Source organism: Capricornis sumatraensis, chromosome 2 (genome assembly GCF_032405125.1).
Source record: "Capricornis sumatraensis isolate serow.1 chromosome 2, serow.2, whole genome shotgun sequence".
Classification (NCBI taxonomy): Eukaryota; Metazoa; Chordata; class Mammalia; order Artiodactyla; family Bovidae; genus Capricornis; species Capricornis sumatraensis.
The window spans coordinates 90,277,172-90,296,162 of record NC_091070.1 but is presented as its reverse complement, the minus strand read 5'-3'; the positions used below and the strand labels follow the sequence as shown (position 1 = coordinate 90,296,162).

The following is an 18,991-nucleotide window of genomic DNA, read 5'->3' as shown; positions in this document are numbered from 1 at the left end:
AGAACCCAAGCTCATCTTTTTGTTTCTGAGAGCTATATGATGAATAGTTACCTGAGAGCTATATGATGAATGGGGTGAATAATTACCTCCGCTATATAAGTTAAAAAGGTTAACAATTTAAACAACATGAGTGAGTGAATTTGGGGGCATGCATGACAGTAGGGAGCAGCAGGATCTCTGCTAAAATGAAGCTTACAACGTTCATCTAAAGCTATTAATTTTTTTTAAGTGAGGAGTTAAAAAAATGCAATATTCTGATTTCAAATACTTTCTTGATAGAAACACACTTAACCTAGGACAATGTCCCATTTTTATAGAATAAGTTATAAAACACACATTTAAGTAATACAGTAATTTAGAAAAGATCTTCTAAATTATTTGTTTACAAATGCCAGATTATAAGCCTGAATTCAGAAATTCCCTTTCACTTGATTTATCTTTTGAAACTGCACACAGTGAAAACAAAGCAGCAGAAACATTTGCTAGCAATTATTTGATAGCATTTAAGAATCTCACTCTAGGAGTCATTATCCGATAACCCACATGCTACATCTAACTTTGATTTGTAAAACTGGGCTGGTTGGTTTATGAGGAAGAGAAAATGTTGTACAAATGCTGTCCAAAATATGTTGCAGGCTAACCAGAATTCTCTATGCATGAGTTTTAGCTAATACTTAAAACATTCTTCCTTTATTTAATAATGCAAATTTTCTTTCTCTATTTGCTGTGATGTGAAGCAACTGCTTATCAAATCTCGATTCCTACAGTAATCTTATTTTTAATGAAAATATTACTAAAATTTCACTTCTACCTAATAACACAAGAATTTTACTCAAAGCTTAAATTCTGGGCACCTCTTATGAGTTTTTCCTTTAAATTATATCTATTTCATTGTATTTTTCATTTTCTACTCATTAGAAATTGATGGCTTGGGTTACATTTTATTTCTCTGAAAGGTATGAGTAATTAAAACTCAACTAAATAAAAGGGGAAACCAGACACTTTTACTTCAGCTTGTCTTTAATTATAATTGTATAAAGGCTCTTTGTTGAAAAAAAAATTAATGCAACGTTTCATGCAGTTAAATTATTTACAAGGATGCTCACTGATAAAATCAAATACAACTTCATTATCCTACTTTCATTTTAATACACCTATAAATACCCATTTATAACTATTGGAAAGCACTAGTAAATTTTAAAATAAAATCTTATGCTTGTGGACACTACCAACAAAGAGAGAATGCAAAATGATTAATTCTACATTCTTCTTAGGAACATTTAAAATTTGCCTCACAACATCCCTGTGAGGTGGGGAGTTAAGTGTTCTCATGTGATGACAAAAGAAATGGGCCAAGAAAAGAGTATCAGATTACATCCAGAAAAATAGCTGCATCAAAGTCTTAAAAGAAACAGCATCTACAAATCAGTTCTATCTTGAAGTCTAGGAAAATTAGGTTGCTTTTTTTCATTATCTTTATCAGGAATAATAGCTATTTTGATTTTTAAGAAGCAGAAAATTTTCTCCATCAAGGGCTTTCAGGCTTCTGAAAATTAGATTGAGCAAATATAATAGCATTTTACCAAAGGAATAAATACAAGATGCCATGCCAAATCATTTCTTTCTTCTGCTACTCAGAGATATCTTAAATGCTATCTAGGCATACTGAGGAACCCATACATTTAAGTATCTTCATTATAGGTACTAGTTCTTTTGACTCTTCACAGTTAAATCTGTGACGATTAGAACTGTTTAAAGTGTCATGTTTCATCCATATCAGTTACTCTCTCTCAGTCAGGGCCTATTTGATCTTTTCAGTTAGGATAAACTGCAGATCCTCTTCTTCCGTGGAAATGGTGACTCCACTATGTTTCAAAACTAGAGGTGGTCACAGAAGTCATCTATCGAGGAAAACAGGTTGTCTCTGCAGTGGGAAAAAATCTTAATTGAAGAAGAAAAAAAACCCCAAAAACCCTTCCAGTAGATATCAGGATGTAGAGAGTCCAGCTTTCCCATAAAAAGAAAAAATGCTCAAGCAGAAACTTTTCTTAAAGTGGGAAGTGGGGGAAAGGCAACTGAGTTCACTTAGATATGTAACTGTTCTTTATTGTTTCTGCCCAAGACACCTATTTCTCTTCAAAACACTAAAATGTGATATTTGTCTAGGGCCTGACACCTAATATGTCCTGTGGGTTATGAGACCTCTAAGATAAAGTATATCTCCTTCAGTATGGAAACAGACTTTCTGACTATGTGTAATAGTAGCAGGATGGCCTAGCTATACCTTTTGAAAGAAGTTGAAGAGGCGTGAAGAGGTAGTATACAACAGCACTGTTTGTGGAGTCAGAAATACCCAGTGATAGTATTCTTCATGTAACTGAACAAATTACTAATATTCATCCTCTACATCTCACGAGAAAAAAAATCTATTATTTCACAGAGCCAGAGATGCTTTAGGTCACCTCCTTAATAGTAATTTAACTTGTGAGTAAAGTATAACCTAAAATGATCCAATTACAAAAAACTATTAAGTCAAAGGCTCAAATATACTTCCTAAAATCACTTTTACTAACATGCTTTTCCATAAACCTCATGTTATAGACGCCAAAGCAGCTATGAAGGAAATATTTATATATAATTGTGTCTAAGGTTTCATATTAAGTATCATGGAGAACTTTTACTGTCAAAAATTTCAAATTAAAAAAAAAATTTTGGGTGCCAAGTAAATGAGAGTAAAAAAAAGACTTGACTAAATCTACCTAGTGATTTAATTTTCTACTTTCTATGCACAGGCAGGTTTTAAACTGTCCTGTAGCATGACTATAACATCTTCATGTTGCTTAAAGGTTAGCATACAAGTGAGCTGAAAACTATAGGCATCCAGAAATGAGGTGATGGAATTCCAGTGGAGCTATTTCAAATCCTGAAAAATGATGCTGTGAAAGTGCTGTACTCAATATGCCAGCAAATTTGGAAAACTCAGCAGTGGCCACAGGACTGGAAAAGGTCAGTTTTCATTCCAGTCCCAAAGAAAGGCAATGCCAAAGAATGCTCAAACTACCACACAATTGCACTCATCTCACATGCTAGTAAAGTAATGCTCAAAATTCTCCAAGCCAGGCTTCAACAATATGTGAACCGTGAACTTTCTGATGTTCAAGCTGGTTTTAGAAAAGGCAGAGGAACCAGAGATCAAATTCCCAACATCCGCTGGATCATGCAAAAAGCAAGAGAGTTCCAGAAAAACATCTATTTTTGCTTTATTGACTATGCCAAAGCCTTTGACTGTGTGGATCACAATAAACTGAGGAAAATTCTGAAAGAGATGGGAATACCAGACCACCTGACCTGCCTCTTGAGAAATCTGTATGCAGGTCAGGAAGCAACAGTTAGAACTGGACATGGAACAACAGACTGGTTCCAAATAGGAAAAGGAGTACGTCAAGGCTGTATATTGTCACCCTGCTTATTTAACTTCTATGCAGAGTGCATCATGAGAAACGCTGGACTGGAAGAAACACAAGCTGGAATCAAGATTGCTGGGAGAAATATCAATAACCTCAGATATGTAGATGACACCACCCTTATGGCAGAAAGTGAAGAGGAACTAAAAAGCCTCTTGATGAAAGTGAAAGAGGAGAGTGAAAAAGTTGGCTTAAAGATCAACATTCAGAAAACGAAGATCATGGCATCCGGTCCCATCACTTCATGGGAAATAGATGGGGAAACAGTGGAAACAGTGTCAGACTTTATTTTTTGGGGCTCCAAAAATCACTGCAGATGGTGATTGCAGCCATGAAATTAAAAGACGCTTACTCCTTGGAAGGAAAGTTATGACCAACCTAGATAGCATATTCAAAAGCAGAGACATTACTTTGCTGACTAACGTCCGTCTAGTCAAGGCTATGGTTTTTCCTGTGGTCATGTATGGATGTGAGAGTTGGACTGTGAAGAAGACTGAGAGCTGAAGAATTGATGCTTTTGAACTGTGGTGTTGGAGAAGACTCTTGAGAGTCCCTTGGACTGCAAGGAGATCCAACCAGTCCATTCTAAAGGAGATCAGTCCTGGGACTTCTTTGGAAGGAATGATGCTAAAGCTGAAACTCCAGTACTTTGGCCACCTCATGCGAAGAGTTGACTCATTGGAAAAGACTCTGATGCTGGGAGGGATTGGGGGCAGGAGGAGAAGGGGACGACAGAGGATGAGCTGGCTGGATGGCATCATCGACTTGATGGACGTGAGTTTGAGAGAACTCTGGGAGATGGTGATGGACAGGGAGGCCTGGCATGCTGCGATTCATGGGGTCACAAAGAGTCAGACATGACCAAGTGACTGGACTGAACTGAACTGAATACTCACACTAGAAATCAGAGCTATTTGAATGAATAACTTACTATGTGTATTTCTATTCATATTTAATACGAACACGCTTTATACTCATTGAAATAATGCTATGATTCATCCAGTGCATGCGTTCCTGCTTAGTTTTCAGTTGCCTCTGACTCTTTGCGACCCCATGGACTGTAGCCCACCAGGCCCTTCTGTCCATGAGCTTCTCCAAGTAAGAATACTAAAGTGGGTAGCCTTTTCCTTCTCCAGGGGATCTTCCTGACCCAGGGATTGAATCCGAGTCTCCCACACTGCAGGCGTATTCTTTACTGTCTGTATCATCTTTATTTGGTATCATTTTTTAAAGATTATTTACATCTTTCTCTTTTTTAAAAAGGACATTTTTATCGGTTATTTTCTCTTAATTAAAAAATATGAAGAAAAGAGTCAACTATATCACTAACAAAATCAGTTAAGCAAATATACTCCCATCCCCTTGTCTATAAAAGTTCTTCACATATTCTAGAGATAAAAAGCTAGAAAACTGGAAGGTTTCCTATTTTTATGTATGAAAACTGAGGTCCAGTGATGGGCTTTTAAAAAAATAACAATTTTACAAGAAAAATTCCTCCTCTCAAATTGAGGGTTTTTTTTCCCATTTAAAATAAACTATTTATTACCTTTTAAGAAGTAAATATAAGAAAAGCATATTGTTATATTTGTCAAAGCATAAATTCTTAAAGCTACCAATTATGAGAAAGAAATCATTATAATAATCAGACTAAATAGTAATGAAAAAAAACTAAGAAACTAGGAATATATATGAAAAGCCACAGCTAATAGTGTACTGAACGATGAGCTTTCCCTCTAAGATCAGAAACAAGACAGAGATGTCCGCTCTTGTCACTTCTCTCAGCATTGTACTAAGGTTCCAGACAGGGTATAGTCAAGAAAACGAAATAAAAGGCATCAAGAATGGAAAGGAAGAAGTAAAATTATTTCTATTTGCAGATGACATGATTTTGTATATAGAAAATCCTAAGGATGTTACTTAAAAATCTAATAAAACTAATTAGAGTTTGGCAAGTTTATGTTCTACAATGTCACTATTAAAAAAATCAACTTTATTTCTATATACAGCATGAACAAGAAACAAGAAACAATTCCATTAATAACAGCATCAAAAAGAATACTTAGGAGTAAATTCAACAAAAGAAGCGCAAAGCTTATACTCTGAAAACTAAACACTGTTGAAAGAAACTAAAGAAGAGATAAGTGGGAAAACATCATTATGTTCATGAATTGATAGACTTAACATTAAGACAGGCTTCCCTGGTGGCTCAGATGGTAGAGAAACTGCCTGCAATGTGGGAGACCCAAGTTTGATCCCTGGGTCAGGAAGATCAGATCCCCTGGAGAAGGAACTGGCACCCCACTCCAGTATTCTTGCCTGTAGAATCCCATGGACAGAGGTGCCTGGACAGCTACAGTCCATGGGGTCTCAAAGAGTCAGACATGACTGACAGACTAACATACACACACCCCCCATTAAGACGGCCACCCAAATTTCACTACAGATTCAGCCGAGTTCCTATCAGAACCCCAACTTACTTCTTTATAGAAATTCACAAGCTGATCCAAACATTCACACGGAAATTCTAGGGACTCATTATAGTCAGAACAATCCTGAAAAGGAAGGATAAAATAGGAGAAAACACATCCCAAATTTCAAAACTTACTACAAAGCTATCATGATGAAGAACGGCTTAAGGACAGATCAGTGAGACGGAACTGAGAGTTCAGATATAAACATTTATGGTCAACTGACTTTTCACAAGGACGCCAAGAAAACTCAGCAGGAAAAGAACAGTCTTTTCAACAAATGGTGCTGGGACAACTGGATATCCACCTGTAAAAGAATAAAGTTGGGCAATCATATCCTACATCATATATGGAAATACTCAATCCTGCACCATATATGGAAATACTCAAAATTGGCCAGATCTAGATATAAGAGTTAAAAATCACAGAATTCTCAAGGAAAACACAGGTGTAAATCTTTGTGCCTATGGGCAATGGTTTCTGAGATATGACACCATAAGCAAAAACAACAAAAGAAAAAAAAAGGATAAATGAACTTAATTAACAGCTTTTGTGTTGCAAAGGATACCATCAAGAAAGTGAAAAGGCAACCTATAGAACTGGAGAAAATATTGATATACACAAATTATTTAACTTATAAGGAGTTAACATCTAGAATATATAAAGAATTACAACTCAACGACAAAGAGATAAAACCCCAATTAAAAATGGGCAAAGAATCTGAGTAGCTACTTCTTCAGAGATGATATAAAGTGGCCAATAAGCCCATGAAAAAATGGTCAACATCAGCCATTAAGGAAATAAAAATCAAAACCACAAGGAGATACCACAGCACACCTACAAGGAGGGCTATGACAAGTGTTGATGATGCTGTGGAGAAACTGGAACCCTTACATACTGCTGGGGGGGGAATTGAAAATGGTGCAGCTGCTTTGCAAAACAGTCTGGCAGTTCCTTATAAAGGTTAAACATTGAATCACCATATGATCCATCAATTCCACTACCAGATATATACTTGGGGAGCTGAAAACCTATGTTCACACAAATACTCATACATAAATGTTCATAGCAGCATTACTCATAACAATGGTGGAAATTCCAGAAAGTGGAAACAATCCAAATGTCTATCATCTGATGAGTGGGTTAATAGAATATTATTTGGCAGCAAAAGGAAATGAAGTATTGACATATGCTACAACATGGATAAACACTGAAAACATCCTAAGTAAAAGAACCCACTCATAAGAGACCATGTATCATATGATTCCATTTATACACAATGTCCAGAACAGACAAATCTACAGAGAGAGAAAGTAGATGAGTGATTGCCTAGGACTGGGGGAGGTAGGTCGTGTGTGAAGGGCAAGAGGGAAGTGACTGCTAAGGGTACAGGCTAATGAAGTGTTCTAAAATTGACTGTGGTCATGATTGCAGAAACTCTGTTGTACAGTTTTGGTTGTACCCCGAATCACGGAATTATATACTTTAAATAGGTGAATTGTCTAGTATGTGCACTGTAGCTCAATAAAACTGCTATTAACAATATTAATGAGAATATCAAGAGCTAAGCAGACCCTGCTAGAATTAAAAGGTAAAGTAATTCTTCTTCATATGGGTATCTTTGTTAGCTCTGCTCAGGTGAATACATATATATGGGATATTTTTATGCTAATGATCAAGCTGCACCAACTTATTCACCCCTTTCTGTCATCCGAGTGACAGTAAAAGTACATGCATATTTTTCCACACAACACATTTATTCCTTATCTCTTACATGTCTAATGACTAGAAACAGTACGTGCTACCAAGAAATACAACTCAACAAAGCTTAGCTGGAAGCTAAGACTCTAGAGGGGAGTTCAGCAAGTGATGACAAATATGCGTCGAACAAAGATAGAAAAAAAAAAAAATGAGACAAGGAGAGTCTGAAACGCGATAGAGAAAACAAACCCTCTTGGAGGGTTATGTGATTTTGAAGACAGACTAACTCAGTTAAACTCAAGTCTTAAGTTGATTAGAGTGATTGCTGTTCAAAGACCATAACTAGTTTATTAATATATTTTAGCCTTAAGGTCTTATGACTCTGGAGGTGTAACCCCACACTTGAAGCACTGTACCAAGGGGATTCAGAGCATATACTCTGTTTTTGCGAGGAACATCATTCCCTTCATATGTTTAAAGAATGCCTACTGTATACTAATCATTGGTGATATCAATGAATAAAGCACAATCACTGCCCCTGGAAAGATTGAGAGGCTCATATCAACCTGTATATGTCATTTTGGAGGCAACAGGGATTTAATAAAGGAGACACATAACTCAGTCTGGAGACATGAAACAGAGCTTTTTAGAGGATGTAATGCTGGAACTTATAAGGATATACTGGGGTTCATCAGTTGGTGATCAAGCTAGAGACAGAGGTGGGAGGCTCAGTGGTAAAGAATCCACCTGCAGTGCAGGAGACTTGCCGGAGACACGGGTTTGATTCTTGGGTCAAGAAGATCCCCTGGAGAAGGAAATGGCAACCGACTCCAGTATTCTTGCCTGGGAAATCTCATGAACAGAGAAGCCTGGCGGGCTACAGTTCATTGGGTCACAAAGAGTCTGACAAGACTAAGCGACTAACAACAAAAGCAGAGGTGGGGTGCAAGGAAGCATGGAGTGTGTGTGTGTGTGTGTGTGTGTGTGTGTGTGTGTGTGTGTGTGTGTAGTCACTCCAAAGAAAAGGGAGAACATCAAAAAAACAAGGGAGCAAAGCCCTGCAGATGCGCAGTATCATGCCTGCTTGGGTGTAAGGGACAGGGAGGCCTGGCGTGCTGCAGTTCATGGGGTCGCGGAGAGTCGGACACAACTGAGCGACTGAACTGAACTGAAGGGGAGTGCACGTGTGCTCAGCTGTGTCTGACTCTGCGACACCACGGATTGCAGCCCACAGGGTTCCTCTGTCCACGGCATTTTCCAGGCAAGAATACTGAGTGGGTTGCCATTTTCTACCTCAGGGGATCTTCCTGACCTAGGGATAGAACCCACATCTCTTGTGTCTCCTGCACTGGCAGGTGGATTCGTTAACCACTGTGCCTCCTGGAAGTGGAGGACCAAAAGCAAACGCAAGGAGCTGCCACAAAATCACCAGGTGATGAGACTGGGTGAGTCTCATCCGATGACCACAGACTGGTCTACATACATCAGGCCACTGAAATATTTTAAGGAGAAAAGGGACAGTCAGATTTTTTGTATTTGAGAGTAGTAATAATGCCTATCAGAGTAGTATGTCACCAAAGAGTAAATATCCAGGATTCCAAATCTTCAAATCATATCCTTCCAAATACCACCAACCAAGAGCTTAATAAGGGCATTATGACAACAGATATTACTAGGTGGGAATTTGCTTAAAATCATTACCTTGGGCTAAACCATATATATTAACTCATAAAGATTCCTTTTGAAGGTCTAAACTAGAAACCAGATGGGTCACATAATCTTCATTTCTCTGTTTGGCCTTGTGTTTTAAAAACGGTAGTGTCTTCGGATGAACCATGTACACTTCACCTTCCCACAGACCTGGCAATTCCATACTGTCATATACCACACATCACAAACGTCACACATTCATGCGACTTGCTTGGCCTCTGCCTCTGTCACACACTGCTATTCTAGTAGGAGGGAAGCCAGAAAGCCAAGTCCAAAGGAAGAGCATTTTTCCCCAAGTCCTGGAGCATAACTGTCGTCATCACACACCTCCCCTCCAAGGGAATCCCCACCATGGTCATCAAAGAACACAAATGGAGGGAAAAAAAAGAATTTTTAAAAGTCCTCCTAGGAGAATTTTAAAAGTCCTAGGGAAAAGGTCATAATTAATCTAAGATACATCTGTTCCTTCGTGAGTGACAGCACCCCTAACTCCAAGCTAGTAACCCTGAAAATACAAACTAACAATCACAAGGGATGGACTGGTGAAAATTCTTCCCATTAATTTCAGTGCTAAGGCAGAGGAAAAGGGGAAGGAACAATCTCTAATTGGAGGTATGTTAGCAATGTCATTATCTCATATGCATAGTACGTTTCTTCTTGCAAATAATCCATATTAAGTGATAATTCCCAACCAAAATGCTTTAGAAAATATTTATATTTTCCTCAAAATCTTTTAGAAGACATTAAAACTGAATGAAGATTAGTTCTTAAAAATTTAAGATAGGAAATTTAAGTATATATATGTAAAAACCTAATAAAGTAAACACTCTTGGTCACTATACTTCACTGCATCTTATTAAAAAATACATGGATTACTTCTAAGTTCCCAGAAAAATGCAAACCTATATATACTGCCAAATTACCATAGCACTTCTTACAAAATGCCACCTGTTTACAATTACAGTAAAGGAAATTCTGCCATCTCCAAAACGTTGAGTTGTACCCCTCTCGCTAACCGTCTTGGCCTTCAAATTAATTTTGAAAAACTAATTCTAATTTTGAGGTTTGGTTTGAGGTAGAATAACAATATTTGTAACTGTAACTATAAGGGGAATCCTACAAGTTACATTTTTTATCTACAATTTTATCAATGATAAAGCACTTCTTGTGAAATCAAGCCCCAGCTGTAAACAGCTTTGTTCAAACAAGAGTTGTCCACAGAAATTATTTCTATTTTACTTCATCACTATAAGCCTAGAAGTTATTCATGAAAAGAGAGACAAATGGCACAGCTATGGAGAATACAGTACTCCAGAGCTCTTAACAGCTTTTTTCCTGTTTGTATCAGGTTCAAATATGTACAAAATGTATTCCAGTCACAATAAAGACTGCTCGTCTTTTTAACATGTAACTAAAATTGCGTGTATATTTTCCAGTGAAATTTAGTTTCTGAAAATGTACAAAACTCTCTAATCACAGTTTTAAAATAGTAGCTTTTGGAAACTGACAATAAATGAAGTAATTAATCTATTAAATACAAGTGGAATAAACCCACTCAGATTATGGTAAAATTGTCATTATACTGATTTAAAGCAAATCAATATACTAAGGAGGAATGATTCTGCGTATATCCTTTAATGAATATCTGCTGGAAAACACAAAGTGGCAGAAAAATCTCTTTAACAGAATAGAAGATACATGCAATACCCCCAAATGCATAAACTCTAGCAGCACCATGAGAATACATTATCTAAACTTTAGAAGAATTTAAATGTAATAGGTGTTCAAAATAGAAAATTTGCCATTAAGATAATCAAACTTTTAAAAATTTATCAGTATAAAAGTAGCTTCATGAGCTATTGCTGTATACACATATCTGCTCTCAAAAATATAACAGCAGCTATTTATCACTATATTACTATATATCTGAGAATCATAAATTCACAATCAACAAAATAAAAAATTTCAGTTTCAGCATTATATTTCAGTATTACCTTCTAACAGCCCTAGGAAACTATAAAATTAACTATTTCTATGAGAATTTTAGATAGCTTTATATCTTTAAAAATATCCTCAAGTTCACTGAGAAATAACAAGTCAATCCCAAAATTCCATATAGCTGATACTATGAAGAAAACAAATCCCTCCTGGAATGAGAACACAAAACCGTCCTCCATATTATATATATATATATAGATATATATATTATCAAGCATATAGTATTTTATTTAGTGTACAGATGACTCTTGAACAATGCAGGGAGTTAGGGGCGTCAACCCTCAATGCAGTCAAAAAGCCATGCCTAGCTTTCCAGGTGGTCCTCTGTATCCTTGGTTCCACATCCATGGATTCAACCAACTGAGGATTGTGTGCTACTGTAATTTTTACTATTGAAAGAAATCCACTATCAGTGGACTCTGTAAGCTCAAACCTGTGTTAGATTAGCTACAGCTAATCGAAGACTACAGCCTCAAAGGAAGCCCTGAACACTTCAGTGGGTCAGTGTATACCTGTTCAGTTCCAAAAGGATATTATCAGTCAGGTTAAAAAAAATATTTTCCAAGAAAAAATAGCAATTCAGGTAAAACTTAATACTACGTCCCCAAAGAAATTAGTAAACGTTTTCATCCTCATAATCTTCCTATTTTACATATCTCCAGACTTCTACAGCATTCAAATAAATATACTTTTAAAAGTGTTAATTTATCAGAACTTCTTTAATGAAAATATTTTTGCATAGTTTATAACAAGGACACAAAACAGTCCTGTAGCACTTGACTAAGGAATATCGAGCAGCTCATCCATTTTAAAATTTAGTTCAGCAGCATAATTTTTAAAAAAATCAAAGAAAAGAGTAAATAAAGGTAACTCTATAATGCCAGTAAATAGAATTTGGATATAAAAAGTTGTACTAGCTTAGTAAATAATAAAATACAAAAGTAATTTTTAAGGAGTATTTGTGAATGAAATTAGATGCCTGGGACTTGCTCTAAAAATACAAACGTGGAAGACTGGGTAGGATTAGAAATGAAACAAGACTGGCCATTTTTTCCTAAATTTTAAAGCTCAGAGATAGGTGCGTGGGAGTTCACTAAAGTACTATCTCTTTCAAATACATTGGAAACTTAGTGTAAGTTTAAAGACTAACAAAAAAAAAAATCATGCTTTTCTCTTTAAAACTAAGTAGTACTTCTTAAAAAATAAATAAAGCTTATAGAGTAAATAAACTATAAATACATTACTACATTTTCAGGGCCGAACGAAAACTCAGGGCCTTCTTTTGGCATGTTAATTAATGAATCAGTAAGATTTAGGCATAAAACTTAAATTTTAAGAAGAGCACAAGCTGGCTTGCTAAATAGCTATTACTATAATCAACTCAATCCACTTGACTGACTAGTTCACTGTTTCCTGTACCCTTCCATCTTTAAAAAAAAAAACACACATACATAGATGTTCTAGTGATTTTACTCCTAATTTAGCAATAAAATGGTATCAACCAGAGCAGAGGAATGTTGGCAGAATATCTTTTTTGCTATTCATTCTTTCCTGCTGAAATAAGTTCCAAAGAAGAAAGGCAAAAAAAATAGTATATGCAAGCCTTAAAAACACAGATTTTAAATGTTTTTTTGCCATGGTAAAAAAGGATATTGTAACAAGTTTAAATATTTGTGAGTTTCAGATTTAAAGAGAAATTATTTTAATATTCTTTGTGTAATTTATAAAACATTGATCTTATTTCTGTATAGTTTTCCTGACATAGAAACAGTTATTAAATTTCTGACACAATGATGTGCTTGTTTTGGGGATTAGACTAAAATGCACTGTTAACTAACTTGGTAGTACATACTAGGATCAAAAGTGCTGAGCTGTAAACCTAAAGTTGTTACTAATAACCCATACAACCTAGGACAAATCATCTAATGTCCTAGAATTAGGACTGAATGTGTCAAAAGCACAAGCTTTCAAACTTTGATGTTTTACCCTATAATCCAGCCCACACTAAAATATATATGTTACTGAAACAGTTTCTTCTCCTAATGTTGAGTTTTATTTTGTTTTTTTCCTATTTAATTTTATATTTCATTTTCTTCAGAACGAAATGAATAATCTAAGTTGATTTCAAACCACTACAGTTTAAAAAATCCTAGATTACACCATCTCTGAAATCTTTAATGCTATTTTGATATTCTAACATTAGTTGTAAAATGATTTGGTTTTCTGTCTCAGGTAGAAATCTTAATTTTAATCAAGTAACTTAGTGAGTATTCATTAATACTGATTGATAGAAAATAAAAACAAGTTCAGATATAAATCTTCTAAAACCCTAAAGTATTTTTTAAATAATAAGAAAACTCTAAGATTGCATAATGCCTTTACTATAACCAAAAGCTTAAATTGACCTGTTAAATTTCATTTTCAGAACTCAAATATCTCCTTGGCTAACCTATATATTCCAGTAGTCAAAGAAGCTGTATCTTCACATCAAAGAAAGTAACTCCTACTTGACTCCCAAGAACAGAGAAAATCAATAGATGACCAGTCACAGTTAGTAATTCCAAGCACTGAAGATTAGCAAAGTAATACACACTCAGAAAATTCTAGGTGCAAAACGTAGATTAGAAACAGCTTTACCAATGATAAATACAAAAATTCGTATTTCTTAACTTGACAGTATTCAATGCACATGTGTTGTTTAAGTTTTAGCCAAAGAAATCAAGTTTATAATTACGTTCACTGTAGTTACATGTATTTACTAATTGGATGTGCTAAACAGGAAAGAAATTTTTGCTTTCCTCAATACAAATATTTTAAAAACTGCATATGAATCACACTGCTGTTTAGTAGTAACTGTGTATCTTAAAAACTAGTATGGTTTACTATCAGTGTAAACATACAGTCTTCAGACTGGATGAACCAAAAATGTTCACACGTTCTGTCTTTCTTACAGCTATAGAAACGAGAATGCACTTATCCTGAAATACTTGGAGGATCGCCTCTATGAAAACTCCAAAATGTGCCTCTTTTATGCAAAATTATTTGCATTTTTAGAAACGAACTGGAATAGCCTCATAGCCAAACAGTTTTCCCCCCCATTCATTCCTAAGAAAAATCTAAAATTTCTTCTTCCTTGGGCTGAGCACGAGGTCTCAGTGTCTCTAATAAGTTTAATCCTGTACCCCTAATATTCAACCAATTCAATCAAAATTAAAATTCTCATGAAAAAGAGTTTGGAGTATCTCACTTCACCATTCTTCTGAATATGCTAAAGAATTTTAGTTTTTTTGAACTGGTCCAAAAAGAGATGCATGACAAAGGAAAACTTTTTTCTTAATTATAAGTAAAACTACCTAGGTCAAAAGATTCCAAACAAGGATAAAAATAAAGGCAACGATTGATAGGTATTTGTTTGCATTTGCCGATTCTCAGATCTCCTTACATCCTAAAAGTACTCCAACATGGTCAATAATTATTGTAACTGGCTTGGAACATATTTAGAATAAACTGCATCTTTTTAAAGTATCAAATTCTTTAAAATTCAGAAGCACGTGAAGATTTATCTTCTGTTAGCTGATGTACAAAAGTAAGTCTGACATTAATAGGTTCATGCTGGAACTTACACCAATAAACCGTTTCCTTGTTTGAAATCATACAGTGAGATCACCTCTAAGCGATGGCAAAGCTTAATTTCAGAGTAGAAAACCTAATTTTTTTTTTAATTTTTATGACTCTCAAGAACATACATGAAAATGGAAAACAGGTTAACAAAGAGGGTCTTTTACAGGCTGGGTTAAGAAATAAATAGAGGAGATTTGCAATAACACGTTGTCTCACTGGAAAATGATTTGTACTCTAATTAGCTCAGTAGCCCGTTTTCTGCTAAGGTAGTGGAAATTGCCCACCCCACTCCACCTGGGCAACTATAAACCATAAATCAGTAAAACTTTTCTGAAGTTAAGAGTTAAAAAAATAAAAAGTCTGACCTGGAATTTTAACTCAGGGTTGTAACTTTGCAAGATTTATCTGAAACCAAGTGAGATTGTACACGTTACTTAATCATGATGGTCGAGCTGAATCTGTACCTATGTGAGAACGGCAGTGCGTTCTGAGTGGGTTCAGGCCGTGGCTCGGAGTTCTGCGTCATATCAGGTGCTCTCTCATCATCTGTCCCGTTGATGCTTTCTGGTGTTAAAGGAGACTGAAGATCCCCGCCTGCTGATTCCTTTAAAAAAAAAAAAAAAAAAAGGGCATGGGGATTTAAAAAGTGTTACAGTTTTGTTAAAATATACAAGATAATCTAAAAGTTAAAACTGACTCTGATATATCCTTACTTATGAAATATGGTCATATTTCAACTGAAATTTGAATCAAAGACTTAAAAAATGAATTAAACAGAAAAAATTTTAAAGCAAAGCAATCCACAAGAAAGCTATCTGAAATGATACCATTTAAAAATGTAAACATACAATTTAGAAATGTAGCTTCCAAGAACTAAAAAACTTTCAGGTTATATAAGCAATTAATTGGCTAGATGTTCAAATAATTATTTGAAAAGAAAAAGAAAATAAGACAAAACTGCAAGATTATTATTTATTATTTATGGGAGGATAGGAAGAGAAAGAATGAAATCTTAAGTCTCAATTTTTTTATCTACCATAGTTTTCAGTTCTTAGAGTCATTTAGAAAAGTAATTGGAAATATTCCTGTAACATTATATACAATGATGTTAGTGTATTTCAGCTTTTCTTGCCTGCTACTCATTATGAAATTATTTCTCTTTGCAAAATTTCCTGTTTTATTTCTATCAAAGTGAATTTAAGTTATCCCACTTGCAAAGAGATGGAATTTAAACCAAAGCTAACTCTGACACTTACTCTTATCACTGTCATCACCAGATTATCTAAATTTGATATTAGAAAGCAGAATGAGGTGTCATTTGACAAACCCATTAAGCAGGGAAGGCCCCAGCACAAGATGGTTAAAGAGCAGCTTGGTGAACCCCTTACAATCTCTGACCAATAAAACTTCAAAACTGAAATATTAGGCTAAGTTAGGCAAGAAAATGAAAACTTCAGTGATCAACAGGGATGGTCATAATTTGTCAGCCTGAAAGAATGTAAGATTTCCTCAATAGAAACAAGATGAATATGTGTAATATAGGAAATTGCTTATAACTAGAAAAAGAGGATGATATAAGGAGATATCTAGATTATGATAATTTATATACTTTATGTAACAATTATTACTCATGGAGAAGCACCAGAAAGAAATATGGAAAATATTAATGTGGTGAGATCAACTTTCTTTTCTGGGGCTTCTGGTTTCATACTGCTTTATGTGTTTTATTTCACATTTAAATATTTTAACTAATAGTACCATAATGCTATAAATTATACAAACTATCAAAAGATTAAAAGACTCCCTTCTTGATTCCACATCTTCACCTATTTTTCAATAATTAATGGAACCTCCAGTTTGACATTTAATTTTATTCCTTTAAAACCTTTCTTCTGAATCTATTGTTTCTATTAACTGATAAATCAGTGCACAAATAGTTTGCAGCATATTGTGACAACATGAAATTGTTTTACAACAAAGGCAAATCCTACCAAAATGACTATCTCTTGATCAATCATGGGCCACATCAATCAGCCTGGAAAAGCATTAAGCAGCCAATAAGAAACCATGAGGTATTCACATTTGGTTTCAATAAATCAGGAAAAGTTTTTCTCCAAGAAAGGCCAAACTAAAATAATCCAGGTTGACTGTCCAGTCAACTAAATGCTAAGTTGGCCAAGAACTGATTTCAGTGAAAATGACAACAGAAACAAATTGTCTTGTTAACATAGAAGAGCACAACTAATATTAGCAACAAGGACCTGCTAGAACTGGTGGATAAGAGTGTAAGAGTGAAAAGGAGATTAGGATTAAGAGAGAGAGAGGAGTCGTCGTCTGATTTCAGGTTCTTACGACCTTCTGGAATGAAGTAAGAAAGCGGATGAGGCATGAGTGTTGGGGAGGATAGTACTGTTGATGCCACTGAAGCAGACTGTTCTCAGAGACAAGCTAAGAAGGAGAAAAGGAAGAAAGGGACTCAGGTTGCTTTTCTTCCAGAGGCTCAAATATTCGCTATATTTAGCAAAAGGCATATTTAAGTTACCCTAGATGCTATATCTAAAATGAAAACAAAAGCCCTGAGCATGCTTTATTTTTAAGGATGTTTGTAAAAAAATAAAAATAATCAACATTTGCTCAGGAGAACAAGAAAGAGTTCCAACAGTACACGAGGGCAACGAAACTCCTTTGCCCTCCAGCTACACCAACTACCACAGGGGCAGCCAAAAGAATTGTGTGAAACCTAGAAATTTTACATATGCTAAAAATAGCACTGTGAAACCTGTTTTATTTAACATATTCCAAATATCTAGTTGTTTTTAGATTAAATTCTGTGCAGTTTCCTCTTCAACTGTAGTTATTCCTTAAAAACGTTAACTTTTCATAAAACCTACATTTTATATCTTTAAATCAAATATCAAAATAAAAAGCATGAAGTCTATTTGGCAGAAACCAATAAAGTTCTGTAAGGCAATTATCCTTCAATTAAAAACTAAACAAAATTTTAAAAAAGCATGAAGTATATCTGCTAGACTACAAACTTTGAAAAAGTAGGATAATTTCTCTTTAGAAAGGGATTCCTAAGCTAATATGGCTAGCACATCTATATTAAGGAAAAATATATCAAATGATATATTCTTTGATCATAGTGATAAAAAATAAAAACTTTGCATTTTAAATATGAGAGTACCAAGGAAGCCAAAACTAGAAGATATGACCATATTAAAAAAAAGAAACCTGAGCAAGGATGTAAAAGATTCAGAAAGTGCTTAAGAATTCTCTTTCCTCATTTATGAAGTGGCAAGAAAGCCCTCCCCTGAAACACACAAAAAGCCCCAGAAATATCTTGAATCACGTGGGAAAGAAATGATGTTGGCTCTCACTGCAGGCCAGGCATTCAGGGTGCTGTCACCAGCCTTCTCTCAGGAGTCTGTTCAGGTGTATGTGCCACAGCAGGAGGGTGGGGTGTCAAGGGTTAGCTCTACTTGAAGAAAAACAAATCTTGGGAAATTGTAGACAATTAAATTTGTTATGATTTATGTAATAAAGATTCATAATCAGGGTTAAAGACACATATCTGCACTGTTCTTAATTTTGGGCTTCCCTGGCTCAGCGATTAAGAATCCATCTGCCGATGCTGAAGATGCAGGAAACCTGGGATCAATCCCTGGGTTGGGAAGATCCCCTGGAGGAGGAAATGGCAACCCACTCCAGTATTCTTCCCATGGACAGAGGAGCCTGGTGGGCTACAGTCCATGGGGTCACCAAGAGTCGAACACAACTCTAAGAAAGATTCATAATCAGGATTAAAGACATATGTCTTCACTGTTCTTACTTTGGAGAGCAAATAATTATATGAAGAGAGCTCTAGCAAATCTTTCCTGAGGTTGTGAACATTGTTCTTGTGGTATCTGGTTCAGTAAATATGAAACTTGTCAGATGATACTATGACTAAAAAGGTATCATATTTAATGTATAGTCATTCACTAATTCTACAGGTATATTTTTGGGCTAGATATGTAAAAATAATAT

At 35.3% G+C, this 18,991-nt stretch overlaps 1 protein-coding gene across 1 annotated transcript in view; it reads right to left on the bottom strand.

Annotated features, from left to right (window-relative positions):
- The window catches only part of HOMER1 (homer scaffold protein 1), a 129,606-nt gene that overhangs the window by 46,791 nt on the left and 63,824 nt on the right, over positions 1 to 18,991 (bottom strand). Inside the window, exon 5 of the mRNA XM_068965408.1 lies at positions 15,427 to 15,566. Within this exon, the coding sequence (XP_068821509.1) occupies positions 15,427 to 15,566 (140 nt within the window). The remainder of the gene's footprint in view (positions 1 to 15,426; positions 15,567 to 18,991) is intronic.